Source organism: Jatropha curcas, chromosome 2, assembly GCF_041381405.1.
Source record: "Jatropha curcas cultivar XTBG-Jc1 chromosome 2, XTBG_Jcur_1.0, whole genome shotgun sequence".
Taxonomy (NCBI): domain Eukaryota; kingdom Viridiplantae; phylum Streptophyta; class Magnoliopsida; order Malpighiales; family Euphorbiaceae; genus Jatropha; species Jatropha curcas.
This window is the reverse complement of record NC_143152.1, coordinates 30,574,156-30,596,832: the sequence shown is the minus strand read 5'-3', so window position 1 is coordinate 30,596,832 and position 22,677 is coordinate 30,574,156. Positions and strand designations below refer to the sequence as shown.

General features: G+C 32.9%; 1 protein-coding gene and 1 pseudogene across 1 annotated transcript; one reads left to right on the top strand and one right to left on the bottom strand.

Annotated features, from left to right (window-relative positions):
* Positions 1–184: 184 nt before the first annotated feature.
* LOC149498591 (aspartate--tRNA ligase 1, cytoplasmic-like) lies at positions 185–10,902 on the bottom strand (annotated as a pseudogene).
* A 5,521-nt stretch (positions 10,903–16,423) lies between these two features.
* On the top strand, positions 16,424–19,088 carry LOC105647791 (U-box domain-containing protein 9). Its single transcript, XM_012234018.4, has 2 exons — positions 16,424–16,943; positions 17,742–19,088. Exons 1-2 carry the CDS (start codon positions 16,644–16,646, stop codon positions 18,819–18,821), a joined length of 1,380 nt encoding a protein of 459 aa, XP_012089408.2. The 5' UTR covers positions 16,424–16,643; the 3' UTR covers positions 18,822–19,088.
* The last annotated feature ends 3,589 nt before the right edge of the window (positions 19,089–22,677 follow it).

The following is a 22,677-nucleotide window of genomic DNA, read 5'->3' as shown; positions in this document are numbered from 1 at the left end:
AACATAATAAAGCTAAAACTATCTCTGTCAGATATAAAATAGAGAGGGATGCATAAGGGAAATACACTACTGAACAAAAGCCCAGTTGTGCTCTCTACGAACCTCTTCCTCTTCCTACGAAGTTTACTGAATTATAATATCAGAAGTCTTTCAAATCTGCTCAGAAACCATTCCATTTATCATATCATGGGGCAAGCCTATGTGGGTCAGGAGGGAAAAGTGATGCTTTCCGAATATCATTCCAACCACAGTATTGCATAACCACCCGCTCTAACCCTGCACTAAACCCACCATGTGGAGGCACTCCCTACCTAAAAGAATCAATGTATGTGGATATTGTACTGACATCAATTCCACAGGTCTTTGCACTTTCTTCCGACAACTGTGCTCCTGAAATTATTTTCTCCCCTCGAATGAAGGCATCAAATGAGTTACTGTACTTTGCATCATCATAGCAAGGCATGGTGTAGAATGACCTGGCCGCTAAAGGACAGCGATGAAGCATGTAGAATTCGGCTCCATACTTCTCCAAAATTAGCTGGCTAAGTTTTCTCTCTACTACAGTATTCAATTTCTCATAAGGATCAATCTCCGCTCCTGCTTCCTTAAGCATCTGGATCCCTTCTTCATACCTCAATCGTAGTGTATTTCGTAGGTACTTCAGAGTGTCAAATGGATACTGCCGCTGAACAACCTCAAGTTCCTCCTTGCAATTCTCATTCAAATAGTCAAAAATCATGACAAATAACCGATCAACGATACCCATTACCTCAAAATAGTGTTTTTAAATCTCCATTTCAACATTAAGACCCACAAACTTAGATGCCTATGGGTGTAAGATGTTGGGAAAATCGCTATTTTCCTGCCCTTCGGATCGGCTTCAAGCAGTAACAAATGAGAAAATAAAATAATGACTGAGAAATTAAAAAGAACACGATAATTTAACGTGGAAAACTCCCCAAGTGGAGAAAAACCACGGCCGTTGCCAAACGACAACCAAGAAAAATATTCACTATGCCGCAAATTGTTACAACCACAATTACAAAATATTTTTCTACCCGACACCCTCAAAAACACCCCAAATATTTTATACTCCAAGAGACTTGCTCTAAATCCCTAATATAAAACACATTCAAGTGTTTTGGTGTGTTTAGAAACCTAAACATTGGCTTTCTTTTATAGCCAAACCACCTACCCTCAAAACTCAATCTCCCCAATGTGGGATTGAGCTAAACCTTTTTTTTTTTTTTTGTTTTCAACAAAGGCGGCTAACAATCTCCACCTTGAAAATAAAATAAAAAAAACACAACATTGTCTGCTACCGACAATCATAATTCTTATCGTCAAGAATTATCATACTCCACCATAAAAGAGTATCGCCACTTGGAACCACTTTACCGACTCTAAGAATTTTCCATCGGCCATGTCGAATCCCGCTAATAGTTTATGGTGCAACCCTCCTGTTGACTTTTCCGAGAATTCATTAGCCATCGACATATTTTTTCCACCACACACTTTGCATCAACTGTCAACCAATGCCATGCGCATTTTCGTGGACCAGCTACCAATAATCCGTCCTCTTCCATGGCATCTCAACGGGTAGCAATCATGCCATGAGGACACCCATCTCTCAATTACAAAGAGAACACATCATCTCCTTCGCCACAGGAGATCACATTGGCAGCAACAACGTTAGAGCTTCTAGCCGAATCAGCTCCACCGTTCGGGCAATCCTTCCTCACGTGTCCAGTTTGACCACAACCCCAGCAGACAACCTTCCTCTTTCCGGAGCTTTTCTTCTTTTTCCTAGTACCGACAGATAAAGCTGAATCCTCATATGATTTATTTTTCATTTCATTCAGTCTTCTCTCCTCAGTAATGAGCTTACTAACCACATCTGCATACACCACTTCCTTACTACCATATTTCAGAACAGGTTTCATGTGCTCATATGTCGAAGGAAGTGACAGGATGAGTCGGAGAGCTTTATCTTCATCTATGGTTTGCACTCCAAGAGTTTCCAATTCAGAGACGACGCCGTTAAGAACACTCAGGTGATCTGACAGCTTTGTACCTTTCGCCATTTTCAACGTATGAAATTGCTCCTTCAAATATAACCTGTTGGATATATTTTTTATCTGGTACAATTCTTCCAGTTTCTCCCACAACTCCTTTGTCGTGGACAATCCAAGCACATTAGAAAGAACATTTTTTGCTAGACACATGCGAATTTGACTTGCCGCTTTGATATCCAGCTCCTCCCATTCTTCATCGCTAATCTTGGATTTTTCTGAGCCTCCACTGCCACTGTCTTTTCCTGAATTCTTTCCGCTGACTGGTTTACCCTGTAAAACCTTATGCAGTCCAGACTGAATCAACACGTCTTTGACTTGCACTTGCCACAGTGCAAAATTCATTCTCCCGTCAAATTTCTCAATCTCATATCTCATAGCCGACATGCTTACTTGTGCTTATAACCGTGAACCCAATAATTAGTGAAGTAAACCGATTCGGCAATACCCAGGAAAGATCACAATGATCTCCTAGACAATATTACCATTCCACGTAAAATCCCAATTGGGCGGAGGGGTCACAATTGGTCCCACTTAAAATCCGGCCTTCTAGACAGAAGTTACGTGCACGGTATATTATCAGAACTTTCGTACTAGAATAACTTCAATAATTATCATCAGGACCTTCACCACCGGTACTCAAGCACACCAAAGCAAAGCTCCACCCGCTTCAAGACTTCCAAAACTCCACCTGCTTTTAAAATAAAATAATTTCTGACAACAGTATTTCTGATGTGGAAGATCAGACTAAGCCGCAACCACAGTGCATACTTATAATTTAAATTACAAGAAATTATTTTAACACTAAAAGCTCCACCTAACAACTAGGCTCTGATACCACTTGTTGGGAAAATCGCTATTTTCCCGCCCTTCGGATCGGCTTCAAGCAGTAACAAATGAGAAAATAAAATAATGACTGAGAAATTAAAAAGAACACGATAATTTAACGTGGAAAACTCCCCAAGTGGAGAAAAACCACGGCCGTTGCCAAACGACAACCAAGAAAAATATTCACTATGCGGCAAATTGTTACAACCACAATTACAAAATATTTTTCTACCCGACACCCTCAAAAACATTCCAAATATTTTATACTCCAAGGGACTCCAAGAGACTTGCTCTAAATCCCTAATATAAAACACATTCAAGTGTTTTGGTGTGTTTAGAAACCTAAACATTGGCTTTCTTTTATAGCGAAACCACCTACCCTCAAAACTCAATCTCCCCGATGTGGGATTGAGCTAAACCTTTTTTTTTTTTTTTCAACAAAGGCGGCTAACATAAGAGTCCTCTGCTCTGAAAACAGGACCGACCCTAAAAACACGTTCTTTATCACCACAGATTGCCATTTGCTTGTGAAGTTGAGGTGCCTGAGCCAAGCATGCTGGTTGGCCTTTGTAGTCCAGCTCTAATACAGTAGGACCATCTTCATTAATGCCTGATACCAAATTTGGGGGTGGATTTCATCAAAATTTTCTGATCTTAAGAACTGCGTGAATATAAAGACAACTTCACTCTGAATATGGAAAATTCCCTGGTTAGCAATTGCTCGCACGTCCAGAACTCTATAATTCAAACATCTAGCTTTCTCAATTTCTTTCTCGCTCCTGCTAGCAACATCAATATTATTTGGAAGAGTCAGCATTGCCCGACTGATACAATGCAATTTCCTCACTTGAACCTCAACCTTCTGAGTCGTTCCCTTTATAGGGACAGACGATAGAACGAAAACAAAACCTTAAACATCAATAATGGATTCCGGGCTAAGGCTAGCCACAAAAACAACCATCTGGTCGCTAACCAATCCAAGTTGAACAGTAATCACACACTGGACTGTAAAACCCTCTGTCTAACCACAACAAGCACCACATCCTTCGTTACACGGATTGTCTCAGCCCGGCCTCTAATCAACACCTCCTTGCCTTTCAACAATCCAGTTAGGTCTTGCACTTTGGTCCACCGACTTAGATCCCGTTCCTCCATCGATTGTAGCTTGTGCAGAGGCAAATCTCCGTAATTGAAGGATAATGGGTCTGCATTCTTATGGATTGAAAGCATTTTCCTACTATGATTAAAATTAGGGATTTAGAAGAAAAGGCAATAGAAGAAGCGAAAAGAGAGAAACAATCTGAAGGGAAGAGTAAACTGATTGTAGTGGAAAAAGGATTCTCAGTGACTATTTATAGTGTTTGAATAACCTACTAATATTAGGATTAGGAATAATAATACATAATAACTAATATATCCCTAAAATTACTAATTTCCATATTTATAATTTTTTGCATTAGGGTTTAATCTTGAAAGGAAAAAAACGAAAATTAGCATACATTACCGTTAAATTTTAAGTCATCTATTGCAACAGAGAAGTCCTGGAGAGGAGCAGGGTCAAATGTAAGCATGGCCACGGTTCCGGAACCGAACCGAAAAGGTCCGGTTCCGGTTTGGAACCGTCCGGTTCTGGTTCCGGTTCCGGTCCGGTGACAAAACCGACGGTTCCGATCGGTTTTTCGGCGAATCGCATAATTTTAAATTTTAAATTTTGAAGACCAGTTTAAAAAAATTTTTTGAACATAAAAAATTAAAAAATACACCAAAAAAATTAAAAAATACTTCAATTAAATTTAGTTTTTTACAGACTTGAACATAATTATTTTTTTTAAAAAAAATTTCAACTGAATTTATTTTTTGTTTAAAAAAGTTTGAACATAATCCTAAAAAAAAAAAAAGGGCTTGAACTTAATTTTTTAAAAAAAAAAAAAAAAATTAAGTTGCCTACGTATCCTCTTGGGGTTTAGAGGAATCCAAGCCCACGTAGTTCTTACTTACCTTATACCAATTTCACCCCTTTTACCTTAATCGCTATTTGCACCACCGGTTGATATTCCCGTTGAGGACCCATCGTATAAATCATATAAATCTTCATTTTCTTTTGGATTTTCTTGGGCTCTTAGTTCGGCCTTGGTCCAATCATCCACGCATGATTGTGCTTCCAATGAATCGGGTGTCATACGAGATCGTATTTCATCAAGTATGCTTCCTCCTTGACTAAAAGCTTGTTCAACCGCAACAGTGGAGACCGGAGCTGCTAAAACTTGTTTTGCAATTAAAGAAAAAATTGGAAAAGTATTTGCGTGACGACTCCACCAATCTAAAATTGGAAAATCAGTATCTGCATAATCATCACCAAACTCAAAAGAAGTGGTTAGATAATTATCAAATTCAGAAATAGAACTGGATTCACTTGTTCTTTTTTGTCTTTGTAGTAAAATTTGTTGAGCAACACCAACACCACTTACCCTTTGTGTTGGAAATTGTTGAATACTAGATTGAGAAGAAGTAGAAGTAGATGAACTAGAAACTTGAACAAATTCATTATATAATTGCATAATATTTTGTTTAACTTCATGCATTACTACATTTATATTAACATTATTTTCTACATCAAGATTTAATACTTCATAATAAATAGTCAAATAATCAAATAAAACATCAATTTTACATCTAGGATCAAATACAATAGCAACAAGATCATTTTTTTTTCATTGAAAAAATACAATCTTTTAATAAATCATCATTTTCAAATTCTTTGAGTGCACTAACAATATTAATACACAAAGGTAAAAATAAACGAGATGTGGGATAATAAACCCCACTAAATTTATAGGTAGCATCATTAAAAATTTTTAAAATATCTAAAATTTTTGCACAAATATCCCAATTTTGTGGATATAAATTAATATCCTCAATATTATTAGTAACAAAAAAGCATAATAATTCTTTATAAGAAAAAGACTCGTTTAGTAATTCATATGTTGAATTCCAACGAGTTGGGACATCCCTTGGAAAACGTTTTGGTCTTTTCTTATTTTCTTTATAAAATTTAGCCCAACTTTTCATCACTTGGGGATGTCCCCATAAATATGAAATAGCTTTTTTAATTGGAGAAATAAAAGATTCAAGAATTTTTAAACCATCTTGTACACATAAATTTAAAACATGGCATTCACATCTTATATGAAAAAATTTCCACCAATATTTGGTTCACAAATTTTTTTAAGTTCAATAATTGATTTAGTATTTGCAGAAGCATTATCAAATGAAATTGAAAAAAAAATTTTTTGTCAACTTATATTCCTCTAAAATTGAAAAAATTATTCTATAAATATTATTTGCAATATGTTTATCATCAAAAACACGAAAAGCAATAATTCTTTTTTGCATTTTCCAATCATCATTAATCCAATGACATGTAATACCCATATAAGAATGCATTTGCCAATGATCACTCCAAATATCACAACAAATTGAAATACGAATTTTCATTTGAGAAAATAAAAGCTCTAACTCTTTTTTCCTTTATTATATAAAGAAATAATAGTTCGTTTTACAGTATTTCTTGGTACTCTTTTAGCAGAATGATTTAAATCTTTTTGACAATAATTATTAAAACCTACTTTTTCACCAAAACTAAAAGATAAATGTTCCATAGAAATCATTTTTGCTAATTCTTCTTTTTGTATTTTTTCAGAATATTGAAATAAAGAAAGGTTAGAAGATGCGTACCCGGAAATTTGTGTTTGAGACCGATCAACTCCTATTTTTGTTGGATGTTTTGTCTCCAAATCCTTCCAAAATGATCCATAGCCGCCCGCTTGTTTAAATTTATAAGATTTTCCACAATAATTGCAAATTACATCGTACATTTTCTCACCTTTGAATTTTTTTGTGAAATGAATGGCGAATATGTCGGAACTTTGTCTTGCTCTTCCAACAATTTGTGCTCGTTGCTCTTGCTCTTGCTCTTCCTCTTCTTGTAATTGCTCATTAAATTCAGATTCTTGAGTTGGAATTTCCAAATTTTCATTTGGATATCCCTCAAAATTAAATTGGTTGGGAGTGAGATCATAGATGTCGTTTGTAGGGATAGATGAATATTGTGTTTCTCCGATCTTTCCCTTGCCCTTACCCGAATTTGAGTTTCCTCCACTTGCCATTATATGATAATAAGATATAATTTGAAAAATTGAATAAAAAAATTAGAGAGAATAATAACTTAATAAGAGAGATTGTAGAGTAGAGAATAATAAATGAATAATATAGAATAGAGTGTAGTATATTGTAGAGAGAGTAAGTAGAGTGCAGTATATTGTAGAGAGAGTAATTAGAGAGAGTTGAGATTTTTTTGTAATGAATTTGTAAATGAAATGAGGTATTTATAATAAATTCAAAAAATTATTTTTTCAAAAATACCCTTGAAACTAGTCGTTATGTAGCCGTTTATGGCTATTGGGAGGGGTAATTAAGAGATTTCACAATAAAATTTAAAAAAAAAAAAAAAAAACTGGTCTGATAGTTACAACGGCTAGAACCGCCGGTTCAAATCAGCGGTTCTAACTGGACTGGAACCGGAGGTTCCAATCCGGTTCCGGTCGATTTTCTGAAACCGCCGATTTCAGTTCCAGAAAATCTAGAACCGAAATCAAATCGGTTCGGTCCGATTCTAATTCCGGTTCCCCCGAACCGTAATTTGGCCATCTCTAGTCAAATGCAATGGCAGAGGAGAAAACTAAGGCCAAAAAGGAAAAAACGACGTGGAAATTAGCAACTCTCATGATTATACTATATGCACGCTTATTTAGGTCGTCGTACAATTTTGGTAGGTATGAGGGAGTGTGGAGAAATCTTGCATGAGACATGCATATTTATATGTAGATGTCAGATATATATATATTGAAGCTCTATTTTTTTAGCATTCTTTTTTATCTTTTGGAAATTTTTGGATTTTTTTTCTTTATTTTTCTATGTTTTGCTTGGATGGTTATATTTTTTTTAATTTTAAAATTAATATTAATATCTAGATAATAGCAATATATTTTGAAATCTAATCTAATTTAACAACTATTTTATTTGGTATTTTATTTTCATTTTTCAAAATTTAAAATTTTTTAAAAATAATTTAGCTTTTGAAAATTTTGGATATTTTTTCTTTATTTTTTTATGTTTTGATTGGATGATTATATTTGTTTCATTTTAAAAGTAATATTTACATAATAACAATATATTTTAAAATCTAATCTAATTTAAAAACTATTCTATTTTATTTGGTATTTGGTTTTCATTTTTTCAAAATTTAAATTTTTTTAAAGATAATTTGGCTATTTTGAAAATTTTTAATTTTATACCTGTATCTGTATCTATATATAATTAGTAGTTATTGGCTTCTATTATTGTTTTTGCATAAAATATATAATTAGTTTGTTTTTTATTATATACCTATATGGTTACTGCTTTGCTTTCTTTCTTTTCCTAGTGTGTTGTACATTGAATTTTTGTTTTCTTTCTTTTGAATAGGGCATCAATTAGTATATTTCACACATTTTTACTATATTTACAATCCAGTTATCTTCTCACGGGTAAGCATTAATCATCACACTCGTAGTTTGACTCAATATCTCTTGGAATCATGCATTTCCAAAAAGAGTTTTTTGCTTTCGTTATCGTTTCTACCGACAATGATATCCAATCAAAATTGTGTATGATTGAAATTATATGCTTAAAATTGTTCCATCTGACTTTGAAAAACGATTCTTTTCTTTTTAAAATCTCAATATGTATCATTGTTTAAGTATCAATTTGCCTTTATTAATTTATATTAATATGAACTCTTTCTATTTTTCAGTATAGCTTCAAGCAGAAAAGAAGTTGATACTGATATAAAACATTTTTTTCTTTGATTGTAGTGATGTTAAACGATTTAATTTTATTAGTGTATAAATCTGACCTTAGAGGATTGACTGAATTTCTTGAATGAAATGATAATTGAATGCAAAATATGATCATTGATATATATATATTCTAAATTTTATATTTAAAAAAAAAAACTATTAAACAAGACTCTTAAATTAGTTTTTCATTATTGGTTCACACTTAATTTAAATTTTTTGAGTTTATTTTCTAATTAAGAGATTTTTTTGTTTTTGTTAATTTATTAGTAAATTCAATTTATAAATTATAAATCTATATACATTAATAAAACAATTTTTTTTAAAAAATAATAATAAAGTAATAGTGCGGATTTCGCCTAGTTATATCTATAATATATAATCTTATTCACACGGAAAAGAAAAGATAATAGTGCGTCTCTTGTGCTTACCAAAGGACCTGTCGTTCCGTCGTTTCGGAGAAAGGTGTTGGTGTTTCATAAAAACGACGTATCGCTTGTCACTAAATTTTATCGCTAAAAAATTAGAATTGGCTTCATTTGCGGATTCAGAGTTCTTCTTCTTCTACCTTTCTCCATGAATCCCTCTTCGACTCCATATCCCAATCAATACCTTTTCCCTTATCCCCCTCAAAACCCTAACCCTAATCCTATCCCTAATTTCTTCTTCTCCGCTGTTCACCAACCTCCACCACCACCACAACGACCACCGCCGTCTCAATCTCAAGCTCAGCAACAGCAACTTCCTTCCGCCGCAGCCACTCCGACTCTCGATCTCTCTACCACACTTTCTTCTCTCACTGACCTACTCTCTCTCTCCCAACAAACCCTTAGCTCTCTATCTTCTCTACTCTCTCCTCAAACTACCTCTCTAAAATCCCAGAATGCCAATTTTGTTGCCTGTCCCCATAATCCTCACCACCTCATGCCTCCAGAGTTTCTCTTTCTCCACTCTCTTCGTTGTCCATCTCCTCTCTTTGATGACCCCACGTCTCTTATCGATTCCCTCCACTACCCAAAAACTGTGAAACTCCAAACGCCGCCTAAAAGTCTCTTTACTGAGTCGATTCAGGATTCCAACACTGAACTGTGCTTTTCTTTAGATAGTTTTTACAATGAGTTCGGTTCCAACTTCTTTTATAAAGATTGCCCAGGTGTTGTTAACTCCACTGATTTAGATGACTCAAATAAAACATTCACATTACCTGGTGTTTTATCAGTAGAATGTGCAAATTTTGTTGGCAGTGGTGAGGGAGATAATAAGGGTTTTGTTAAGAACGGGTTTAAAATTTTGCCATCAGATTTATGGGCAATTAGGAGGGAAGTTGAGGGTTGGGTTGAGTATCCTAGTATGTATTCCTATGGTGTTTTTGGTGTTATTTTACAGTTGAATGTGATTAGAGAGACCGATTTGAGGAGATGGCTTATTGCCCATTCTCCGCATTATGGTGTGGTGATTGATGTGTATATGGGAGATCATATTTCTGTGCTATTTAAGCTTTGTTTAAAGGCAATTAGAAGAGAAGCTTTGAGCCTTGTGGATCACGAGGTGAACATGAAAACTTCGAGTTACAACTGCCCGGTTTTGGGGCAAGTTTTGATGTGGATTGCATCTCACCTTTCTGGTTTGTATGGTGAAGTGAATGCGAAGTGCTTTGCTATTCACATTTTTCGGCAATGTGTGCTAGAAGTTGCCAATGGTATACTGTTTCCGTGGGAATCTAATTCGAAGGAAGAATCAATAGATTCGGATGATAATGCTAGTGATATAAGAGATCTTAAATTAAATGAGCCTCTTGAACGAAGGATAGACTGTGAAGGTGGCACAAAAGTGGCTGAAAGTGTCGATGGAGAGGAGATTTTTGTGTCCCAAGTGGCAGCTTCGGTTGCAGCTCTGCACGAACGCACCTTACTCGAAGCAAAGTTGAAGAGATTAAGGATGTCTCAAACACTACCAAGATATCAACGGCATGTCGTGATTCCTTTTCTTATTTGGTGCTTGGCTTTTTCTTTAGTTGCAATATGTTTCATAATTTGCAAGTCAATATGTTTCATAGTATTTTACAGTTCATTAAATGTGGTAATATGTGTGTGCTCAAAGGAAGTGTGGTAAGATATATTCTTACATGCAGGGTGGCTGAGCATGAATATATGTCAAAAAGGGCAGAAGAGGAGCGTCAAAAACGTCCTAACTACAGAGCTATTATTGAGCATGATGGTCTGCCTTCGAAGCAATCAAATAACCAGGTACCACATAAAAGTGTATGATTCATTTGCCACAAGTAAATTACACTGTCGGCGGTGTAGTTATGGGCTCATAAGTGATTAATGCAGTCTATTTCAAAGTTTAAAGCTTGAAAATCCAGTTCTGAAAAATTTTCAAAAGAGTGAATGTTGCAGTTTATTTTAGAATTTGAAAGCCAGCTTTTCTTTTCAGAAAAAAACGGAAGAAATTCTCTTTAAGTTTTTCACTTCAGAAAAATAGTGTAGTGGGCTAAGCTTATTTGTGATACATGATGATCTACCCTATGTAATGTGGTTTATTATTTGTTTCTGGGCATATTTCAAATGAAGAAAATAAACAAGCAGCTAGAACTGTAGAATAGAACTGTATCCTGCTGGATAGCTGCTTTTTCCCCAGAGAGACTGTGCATGAGTATAGCTTGTATTGGGACTTGAAATCTTTTAACCAATAATCATAAATTTTTGGTCTGGCATGTTATTAGGAGCTTGTCTGAAGGTTGGCATCTTAGCAGATGACAACCTATATGTTGTTTTGCTGCCATGGAAACTCATTTGTTTCTCTTGTAATGCTTCCCTTTTATTGACTGATAGCCTGTAAATTAAGATTTTTTGACTTTTAACAAGGAAACGAGCAAGACTAAGACAAGGCAGGAGTTATTGGCTGAAGAACGGGATTACAAACGGCGAAGAATGTCATATCGTGGCAAGAAGTTGAAAAGGACAACTTTGCAGGTAGGATGATGTTTTCATGTTGAAGTAGATGCTTTAATTAATTATTACACTGTCTTGTTGATTCTCAAAGCCTGATTAAATCCTAGATTTGTTGAATGGCTGTGTTAAAATATGTTTCTGATATATGTTAGACTTAGGCGAGAAATTTATGACTGTATCTGATCACTGGATTTGACGAAGGAACCCAGCCAGCTAACAGTTTCTTTTTCTTGTTATTCTTCTTCTGCGCATGGTTGTCATATTGAAGTGCCCTGAGCTTTCCTTATTTTTATTTCTGTAATGTTTTCTTATAGGTGATGCGGGATATAATAGATGAATACATGGAGGAAATCAAGCAAGCTGGAGGGATTGGTTGTTTTGAGAAGGAGGCTGAAGAGGAACGGATGTCTCATAAACCATCCTCTGCTTCTAACATTGATATGGACGTTGATGAATTCAGAGAAGGCAATAGCAAGTCTAAGTCTTCTGAAGCAATAATAGCTACTCCAAAATACTATGAAAAACAATCACAACCTGATCATAGCCTCAGATCTATAAAAGCCAAGGATACTTCACCTCAATATTATGCACGACAGGAACGCAGTCATGATAGGTACCGTGAACATGTAGAATATCAGAGAAACACCTGTCAAGGCAGACATGTTAAAGATTATTATTCTGAAAGTCCAGAAAGACATAGAAGTCATGGCCTGTTGCATGAACAGAGTAGCCGTCAAACAGAACAAGATGATTCAGAAGTGACTAATAAGCATCGTGACAAAAGATCTTCTAGCAAGTCCAGTTATCAAAACAAGTCATCTCAGTATTTGTCACATTCTGCCAATAATTCTGGTAGACAAAAGGATGACGAGAAATTGGATGTTATGGATAGGCATCTAAGAAGCTCATATGAGAATCATAGCTCAAAGTTTCTGGCGAAAAATGCTTTTGAGGATAGATACAACCCTGCAGTATCTCATGACACATATCAAGATGATGTGTACGCTAACAAGAAGTATGTCAGAGCAGAGAAATTCCATAATTAAAATTGCAGCAATTCTGCGACCGCTTATCCTGAGAAAGCCTTAAGTTTTATGATATGGGTAAGTCATTCTGTTCATTCTTCTGTATCCTCTAAAACTGTTTTATTTGAACTACATGTGTAGGTTTGCTCTTAACACTGTCTTTCCACACAACTTTGCAGTAGGAAGTCATCAGGCTTCAGCAATTTTGTCTGCTTCTGTATCCTCCGTTGTATCCTTAACTGTTTTATCATTAGTTCAATTGACAATGAGTAGCAATAGTCAATTAAGTTGAAATGACATTACTGTGAAAACTATTTAATATTTACTTTATACTGTCATATTTTCCCATACCAACAGAAATAGTTATTAATAATGTCTACACCTGAGATGTTTCTTGTGATTGGTTCAAAATTTTCAATTCCTTGCTAAACAATTCTTTGATGGTAAGATCATTGGTTAAAAAGGCAAAAGCAATTGATAATCAATCAGCATTGGTTTTCAGGTTTGCTTGATTTGAATAACTCCAGTTTAAAATCCCTTCTTCTTGAAGGAGAAAGCATTATAATGCATAACATTGAATTTTCCTAAATTTGAGGGGTTTTATCTCTACGTGCAAAATTGGCTTGTTATTTGAGATTATATCTCACCTTTCTGCTTGTAGATTAAAAAAGAATGCTGCAATTTTTTTTTTTTTTTTTTTTTTTTTGAAGAATATATGAAGTTTTTGGAGCTCCAGTTTCCTTGAAGATCTTCCATATGGTGCAGAAACAAGCTTAGCAATGGAACAAAAGAATTATCATATCAGTAAGATGATGACCTTACGAATTTTCCATCAGCCTTTTGTCTTTATATCTCTAGTTGTTTCTCATAGATGTAGATTTAAAGTTAATATTCACCTGCTGTTGCTCTTACCATTTATATCACCCTGGCCATTTTACCCTTCGCTGTCGTAGTTTCCTCTCTAATATGAAAAGATAATGATGCTAAATTACATTTTTTTTTTGTTTACTATTGTAAATCTTTCTTTTGTTTGTATTCAAATGAATTTAAATTTTTTTTTATTTTGGTTTGAATATGGAACATCATTCCAAAAGAATGGGAGAAGTCTTGAAGGGTTAGTTACTAAATGGATGGCACATTTTGTTTATTCCAAATAAAAATGAAATGCAACTCTTGAAATAAAGTTTCACAAGTTCTTGTTAGAAAGTGAACCAAGCATGCCTTAAGCAAAGAAAGGGATACCTTCGGGGCAAACCTAAAATTGCAGTTGTGCGGATTAGATTAGACATTTGTTACCCGACAAGGAATTTGTATCTATTGATTATTTGCCTTTGTTTGGTAGGGACAAATACCTTTTTCTCCTGCAGGTAGTGGAACTTAACATCCCTTCTGATGAGGCATTTATTGCAACTGCTATTTCACTTTCTAAAGTTCATGATAAGTGATAAATGCCCTCTTTAGTTCCTTTCTTTATGTCTATTTCTAGCTCATCTTATTTGCTCAACCTACCTTTCCCAAGCTTTTCTGTTGTTGCAGCTAAAGAAACCTCCTCAAGTAGTTCATGAAAGCTTTAATTCTGGTTATTAGAGGTGATAGTGGCTTTTTTTTTTTTTTTTTTTTTTGTTTTTTACCTCATGTCATAGATGGAAACAAATGCACTAAAAAATTAGAGGGTGAAAAGCAGTTAAAGGGAGAGAGAGAGAGAGAGAGAGAGAGAGAGAGAGAGAGAGAGAGAGATACAAAACGACATGAAGTTTCAGATTCATGTCTTTTCATGCATTATTATGTGGCCTCAAATAGTCAAATTCTTTTTTATCTTTTTCTTCTTTTATCTCCAACTCTTGTCCAAAGGTTGGGCATTGAATTAAGGAATCCTCTTAAAGTAGTTCATGAAAGCTTCAAATTAATTGTGGTTATTGGAGGTCATGGTGCCATGTTTTTAACATCATGTCATTAAAGGAATCATATGCAATAATACAAAAATTACTAATAAAGAAGAGGATAAAAAGAGAATGATAAAGGGAAAGTTGTCTAAGTGAAAAACTTTTAAAATTTTAATTGAAAGTTTGAATATTAGAATGGAGGCTATGGTCTTTGTGTTTACAATAACAATAACTAATATATAAATCTTTTATTTCTATTGTTAAGAAACAATATATTTTTGAAATAATATTTTTTTCTCGTGTAATAAAATACTTGTAATAAAATATATGAAAATTTAATTTTATTTCAACAAATTGTAATACGTTTCAATTGAGCAACTCCATTGAGAGTGAAGGGATTTGAATGTGAGAATTTTACTAAACTATTACACATTTGCAGAATAAAAATAAAATAAAATAATATACTTTTGGCTGACTAATAATTTTCCTTTTCTTTTACATGTCAAAAAAAAAAGAAGGAAAAAAGAAACTTGTCAGCCATTTCCACAGGAGAGAAACCGAAAGACAATTGGCACTTGGGCGATTCTGTGACTGCCAACGAAAAAGCCACTTTAGAACCCCACACTAAAAAGTCTTTCATTGCAGCTTTTCAGTTTATTATTTATTTATTATACTTATGCAGTTTCTGTAGCACGTTTTTAACAACTGCCAATAACCATTTTTATTTATTTATCTCCTAATTTGTAGATTTTCTTTTTTATCTTTTACATTGCATCCAATTGACTATTTCCAAATGGAGAAAATAAACTCCTCAAACAAACTACTTGTTCAATAAACAGCGCAGCATCACAAACCTAAGGACAAACCCACAATTAATTACTAGCAAATCAATGTTTAAAATACAAATTAAAGATAATAATCAATTAATTTTCGTAAGACAATATTTATATTACAATTAAGCATTGGGCCACTGCTCCTCCAAAATTTGGAAAGAGTTTTTTTTTTTTTTTTTTTTTTTTTTTTTTTACAAAAATAAACTTATTATTAAACTTTATATTACGCCTCAGATTCTTATTTTCTGGCTTTAATAATTTGCATGTGCATATGAATTGAAAATTCTACCTCTTTAGTCCAACAATGAATGATCATTCTTCAATTAAAGCCTCCATGTTATCTTTCAACAAATTTTATTTACAAATATAAATTATCTAAAAATATATAATAATTAAAGAAATATCACTAAAATTGGCATAAGATTCAAATTCCTTGAATCTAATCTATGTGGATCTAAGAAATCTTTTTTTAAAGTATCTCTCAACAAATTTCATTTACATAAATTATCTCAAAAAAATATAATAATTAAAGAATATATCATCAAAATTTTCGTAAGATTCAAATTTCTTATTTTATATATAATTTTTTAAATCTCTTTTTTCCAAATATTAATTATTTGAATCTTTTCATTTACGTAAAAAGTGAGAGATCTCTTTTTTACCATAAATTTTTTCATCAATTTTTGTGAGCAGTGAGCCGCTATAAAAAAAATTTTTTTTTTTCAGATAAATAAATTCCAATTTGTTTAAGTGAATACATCCATAACTTTATGATTCCAAACAGTGAAGTTTCCATTTTATTAAAAGATTATTAAATTAAAAAAACTATTGGTTTTCAGAAAACGAGAAACAGACACGTCAGCAAGAGAGGCACAATGTAGACTACCCCAGTTCCCCACGCTATATATTCTGCCACCTAGTGTAACCCCTTCGTCTGTTCCTATTAATTCTTCTCTTTTCTCTCAACTGTGTGAAGAAAGTGGGGCAACAACCGCAATAGAAAAAAGAAATAGAAATCAAAGAAGAAAGAAACAAGAACGAGAAACCTCATGATTCATACGATACACCATCCTCTTTTTCAGTTCTTAATTACAAACTCATTTTTATAATTTCTTGTTCCTTTTCTTGAAATTCTTGTTCTCTCTTCAACTTTTATGGCTAAAAGTGGGTTTATTGAACCTATTCCTTCTACTCGAATGGCAAAAGCTTCGGAGTTAAAGGAACAGCTTCAGATACTGGTACAGGCAATTCTTGATGAGGAAGATTATAGCTTGGGAATTACTGATCAGATTATAAACATTTTGACTGCTTTGAAAAAATTGAAGTTGAAGAAGTTGCAGAATTCTTCTGATGATTCTTTGAAGGTGGTTGATGATTGTGTTGTTCCTGATGAATTTAAATGTCCAATTTCAAGAGAGCTCATGACTGACCCTGTAATCTTGGCTACCGGGCAGGTTAGGAATTCTTTTTTTTTTTTTTTTTTTTTACATTCTAGACTACTTGTTAGAATTCTGGTTAGAGTTTTGAGATCCTATTGGATGATTTCTTTTTGTTAAAATTATGTTGATCACACATGCAAGAATAAAACTTGGTATCCATTGCAGAATTTAAGTTCTGCTTCGGAATTTACTTGTACCTTCCTTGGCCAATTATGCAAGAATTAAAGTTCGTAAGAGAATAGTATTAGTCTTAGAGAATTAAAGGTTTAACTTTAATAATATGGAAACAGTTAATTTGGTTCACCTTTCCTCCTTTCAACTATAGAAACATTGAATTTCAAGAAGGTTGAAATGAAGAGAAAGTGGGGCCCAAAGCAAGAAAATTTTGTAGATGAAGACTAAAGTTGATAATTAAGCATAATTTTCAGATGATAAGCTGGCATAGCCTCTAGCAGGCTTTTCGTTTGAATCTTTTACCATTGTTTTCCATGTTGGAGATAAGGTAGGTAGGTAGAAAAAAAATATCTACTTTCGGGGTGGCCTCTCAAACAATGATAAGAAATTGACCCTCATTGTGGTGCATTAATGAATCTGTCACCAGTGTCCTTATGCTGTGATTGATTCTAGCTTAAATTGTTTTGCCAATTTAATTTGTGATAGTGACATTGGAAAGCAGGACTTGTGATTAGTCTGATCAATTTTGGAGCATTTACGAATCAATATTAGCATCTTCTTCTAGGTCTTTGATTTGCAGGCTTGTAGTGCAATATCCATTTTATTTTTGTTCTTCCTGAAATATTTCTTGATTTGCAGACTTATGATCGACCCTTCATCTTAAGGTGGCTAAATGATGGGCATCGGACATGTCCTCAAACTCAACAAGTCCTTCCTCATACTATCCTCACCCCTAATCACTTGGTGAGAGAAATGATATTACAGTGGAGCAAGGAGCGTGGAATTAAACTTGATATGCCTGTTCAGGATGTTGATGATAATGTGGTTACTGATGCAGACAAAGGATACTTAAATTCACTGCTCAAGAAAATGTCGTCTTCCCTTTCTGATCAGAAATTAGCTGCAAAAGAGCTTCGACTGCTAACTAAAAGGAAGCCATCATTTCGAGCTCTTTTCAGTGAGTCTACTGCTGCAATTCCTCAATTACTAAATCCACTTTCTCCAGGGAAGGCTGATGCTCATCCTGATTTACAAGAGGATTTGATTACAACGATTCTAAATCTATCCATTCATGATGATAATAAGAAAATAGTAGCAGGAAATCCACTTGTCATCCCTTTACTTATTGAATCTCTAAAATTTGGAACTATGGAAACAAGAAGTAATGCTGCTGCTGCTCTCTTTACCCTATCAGCTCTTGATTCAAACAAGGTTCTTATTGGTCAATCGGGTGCTCTAAAATCTCTGATTGACCTTTTAGAAGAAGGAAATCCATTAGCCATGAAGGATGCTGCCTCTGCAATATTCAACCTATGCATTGTTATTGATAACAAAGGGAGAGCAGTTCGTGACGGTGCAGTTAAGGTTATTTTGAAAAAGATTATGTGTGGAGTACTTGTTGATGAGTTGTTGGCTATACTAGCAATGCTTGCTAGCCATCAGACGGCTGTTGAGGAAATGGCTGAACTCGGTGCTGTAAATTGCTTGCTCGACATTATTAGGGAAAGCACTTCGGAGCGCAACAAAGAGAACTGCATAGCAATCTTATACACAATATGTTTTAATGACAGAACTAAGTTTAAAGAGATTCAAGAAGAGGAAAAGACCTATGGAACACTTTCTAAGCTTGCAGAAAATGGCACTTCAAGAGCTAAGAGAAAGGCTAATGGTATTCTTGAGAGACTCGATAGAGTTGCATTACTTACTCATACTGCATGATACACTAGTTCAAAACTTGATTAATTGCTTTTTGTACATACTTTCATTCTTAACTCTGCCATTGTACACATTACTGATATTAGCTCAGTTACATGTAAAAAGTTCACATGTCAGATATCCTGTTATTGGTGTTCTCCAGGCAAAATTTTGGTTCATTTGGGGCTAATAGATGAGTAAAGGGCATTAGAATTTGTAATCTTGAAAGTTTTGTATACCGACACTGTCTTATTAATTACATAATTATAAAAGCCAACATAGGATTTTTAATGTTTTGGGTTTGATGATACTTGAAATGTTAGAGAAAAAAGGCCTACTGTTAGGAAATGATTTTCACAGATTAAGATGGTGACAGTGGCTTCAAATTTGAATTGTTCCTTTCAGCAACAACTTTAAGAGTGTCGGCACAATTTTAATATTTAATATACAAATGGATTTGGTTTTTCACTAATACAATAATTTTACTGTATCACATAGTGACAAATTTTGGACGGTGCTATGAGATTCAAGAGCTACAAGAATAATAATACAAAGAAAAGAAAGTATATGTTGCTGAGCTGACTCGTTATTCCAATCACTTTAGTTATCCCAACAAGGTAAGCATTTTTAGGGTTAGTGCTGATTCTTGATACCCCAACTTTTAGTTTGGGTTTGGTGAATTAGCCTTCTTTCAGTCAAAATATACTGCTAAACAACTAGCTACTCTTTCTTTTTTTCTTTTCTTTTTTTTTTTAATGCAAATCTTGATTTTCAGTTGAATTAGCAAGCAACACAAAAACCCTTTTGCTTTTTCTTTCTTCTTTTTTTTTTCTTAAAAAAAATATAAAAATTTTCTAAGAATTTCACATGCCATTTGGCTATCTCCTCTAATAATTATAAATTGGAATTTCACAAATCTAGATTGTATTTACTTATTTTAGGTTATGATTAAAATAAAATTCCCCTAATTTCCTAAGTTATCATTCAATATTTTGTAAACTTCATATTGATCAGTAGAGCGTAAGATTTTTACATTCTCAACCCTTTCTAGAAAATAAATTTAATACTCTCAATCTTACAAGAATTCTAATCACATACCACCTAAACCAATGCGTATACCAATATAATTTTTAACAGAGAAAATTATAACTTTTGCTATAAAATTATGGACCGACATAATTCTTTCAACGTCATCTAGAGGATCGATTTATACTATTTGAATGGCTTGAAACTATTTTTGGGATGAAACTAAATATACACAAGATGATAAGAAAAATGGGAACCACAGTTTGGTACAAGACATGAAAACCTCCATTATTGTACTTGTTTGGTTTTTTTTTTGTTTTTTTTCTTGATGTGTCAAAAGTTACTGTTGGAAGATGAATTGAATTGCAGGAATCTAAATTTTGTTGTGACTTTAGACAAAGGTAGTAGTTACCAAACGGTGTCATTTTCATCTTAAATGAGTGTATTTGGACTCAACTAGTCATGTAATTACTGTGTTGGCTTTCGGTTAAGTGGTCCATAAAAGAAAGAGAGAACAGTGTTCTTGAGATTGACAAGCAATACAGTAAAAATTGAAGATTATCAGGAATTCTGGACATTAATTAAAAAACTAATTATATATCCACATCAGCCAGAACTTAAGGTTAGATGGTTAAAAATGTACGTTTATAAATTAACTGCCCTTCTCTGCTTTTCTCACTAGCTATATATAATTTTTTTCAATTATAATTAATTTTAAAAAAATCATTTATCAATAATTTAAAATATTTTTTTTTGGGATTTAAAGTATTAATCCAGTGATTTTTTTTCCAAATAAATTAGTTGATTTGCTCTTTCTTTTTTTATTCTAATATTATTTATTCCCTTGGGCTTCCATCACTTGAGAATCAAAGACCAAAAAAAGGCTACGATATGTTATATGCATATTCTGATAGGGAATGTCCAAACCAATCCAATAAATAAAGTACAATGACATATGTTTTTGACCAAAAATGAAAAATGACATTTTTCCACTTTCATTTGATATTGCACTCCGAAGCTAATTTCTTATACATAAAAATAAAAATAAAAATAAAAAAACAGCCCTAAAACATTGTCCTAGAAATATTTTTGAGGTGTTGGAAATTTTCGAGGATTATTTAAGCAATTTTGAATTAATTTAAGAAAACATTCCTTATTTAAAAAAAAAAAAAAAAGAAAGTCAAATGCTTACTTAGCAATAAAGCCAAAAACAGACATCAAAATTGAAATTAGACTTAAGTGGTCCTTAATCTAAATTGTTAGTGACTTACAAAAATTTAGCACTGCAAATTAGGGTTAGGAAGATTCATGTCCTTTGCGATTGCAGACAAGCCCTTGAATTGGAAAATATCATTAGAACATCAAGGCCCAGACAAGGCACATTATTTTATAAGTTCGAATTATTTAAGACTTGAAATTGGTAATTTGGTACCACAAAAGCACTCTCTAAGACACCTCTACAGTTCATATATATATATATATATATATATAAAATCAAACATCATTTTGTATTTGCTCATATAAGGAAATAGGATGGAGGAGATTCCCACTATCACTAATACCTTATCTCAATATTTCTCTTCAATAGGCAATGATCATATGCTTGTTCCAGTAAATAATGGGCTGAATATATAAATTTACTTCTCAATTTTACAACTTTAATTTTATGGCACCCTAAATTTTAAGAATGACATATCGTGTATTTGAATTTATGATTTTTGATAATATTATACACTTTTCAGCAATAATATTAATAAATTTTAACGTTTTTGACTTTTATATGCAAAATTTCAACGTGATATGCAATTAGCATGAATTTCAGAATAATAATTTTTATAAATTTGAATTTTTTAATGAGTGATTAATTGATATAATTTTGTAAGTTAAAGTGGTTAATAAAATAAATTTGAAAATTAAAATATTTAATAAATAATAATTTTTATAAATTTGAATTTTTTAATGAGTGATTAATTGATCTAATTTTACAAGTTAAAGTGTTTAATAAAATAAATTTGAAAATTAAAATATTTAATAAATAATAATTTTTATAAATTTAAATTTTTTAATGAGTGATTAATTGATCTAATTTTACAAATTAAAGTGTTCAATAAAATAAATTTAAAAATTAAAATATTTAATAAATATAGTTTTATAGGTCGATGTGTTTATATATTCGACTATAAATAACAAAATTCATATGTAAATTTATATATTTGACTAAAAATAACGTCATTAATGTCCATATCATACTTTGCGTGGACTATTTATGTAAAGTTAGGCGCGTGTTGGATCCATGGAGAAACATTTATTGGTGTTGGATCCGGAGAAAAATTTATAGAAAAGAAAAGGCCATCAGGAATCCATAAATAAAATTAATTTTATATTCAAATTAAAAATGAAAACGCTCATGCAAAAATGGAAAAAAGGCCAACAATAGAAATAACTTCACCAAATTGTATAATAACCTTTTTTTTTAATTTTTTTTGTTAAGCCATGGAGACCGCCTAATTCGGCTCAAAATTTAGTCATAGTTAAAGCTAATCGTTCTTCCCTACAAGTGTATTTAATGAGAATCGAACTTAAGAGTTCTTCTCATGTGTTTAACTTGCGTTGCCAATTGAATCATATCCAATGTATTTTTATTTTTTAACTAGACAGTGCAATGAATTGATCGCTAGGGGCATATGTTTGGAATAGTCATTCTGGATTTAGATTTCCAGCAAAAAACCATAAAATGGTTTCAAATATACTTTCGAATGCACTAAATGTATTCATTAATTAATACATATGGTTTTTCTTCTATAATAGGTTAATTGCTTAATTAGCACCATAATTAATACAATTAATTAATTAA

What these genes read in the sequence shown, in the direction of transcription:
- LOC105647791 (XM_012234018.4), top strand. Translation starts at nt 16,644, where the DNA reads ATGGCTAAAAGTGGGTTTATTGAACCTATTCCTTCTACTCGAATGGCA. An exon ending in TAATCTTGGCTACCGGGCAG is followed by an intron (nt 16,944 to 17,741) that starts GTTAGGAATTCT and finishes CTTGATTTGCAG; the next exon opens with ACTTATGATCGACCCTTCAT.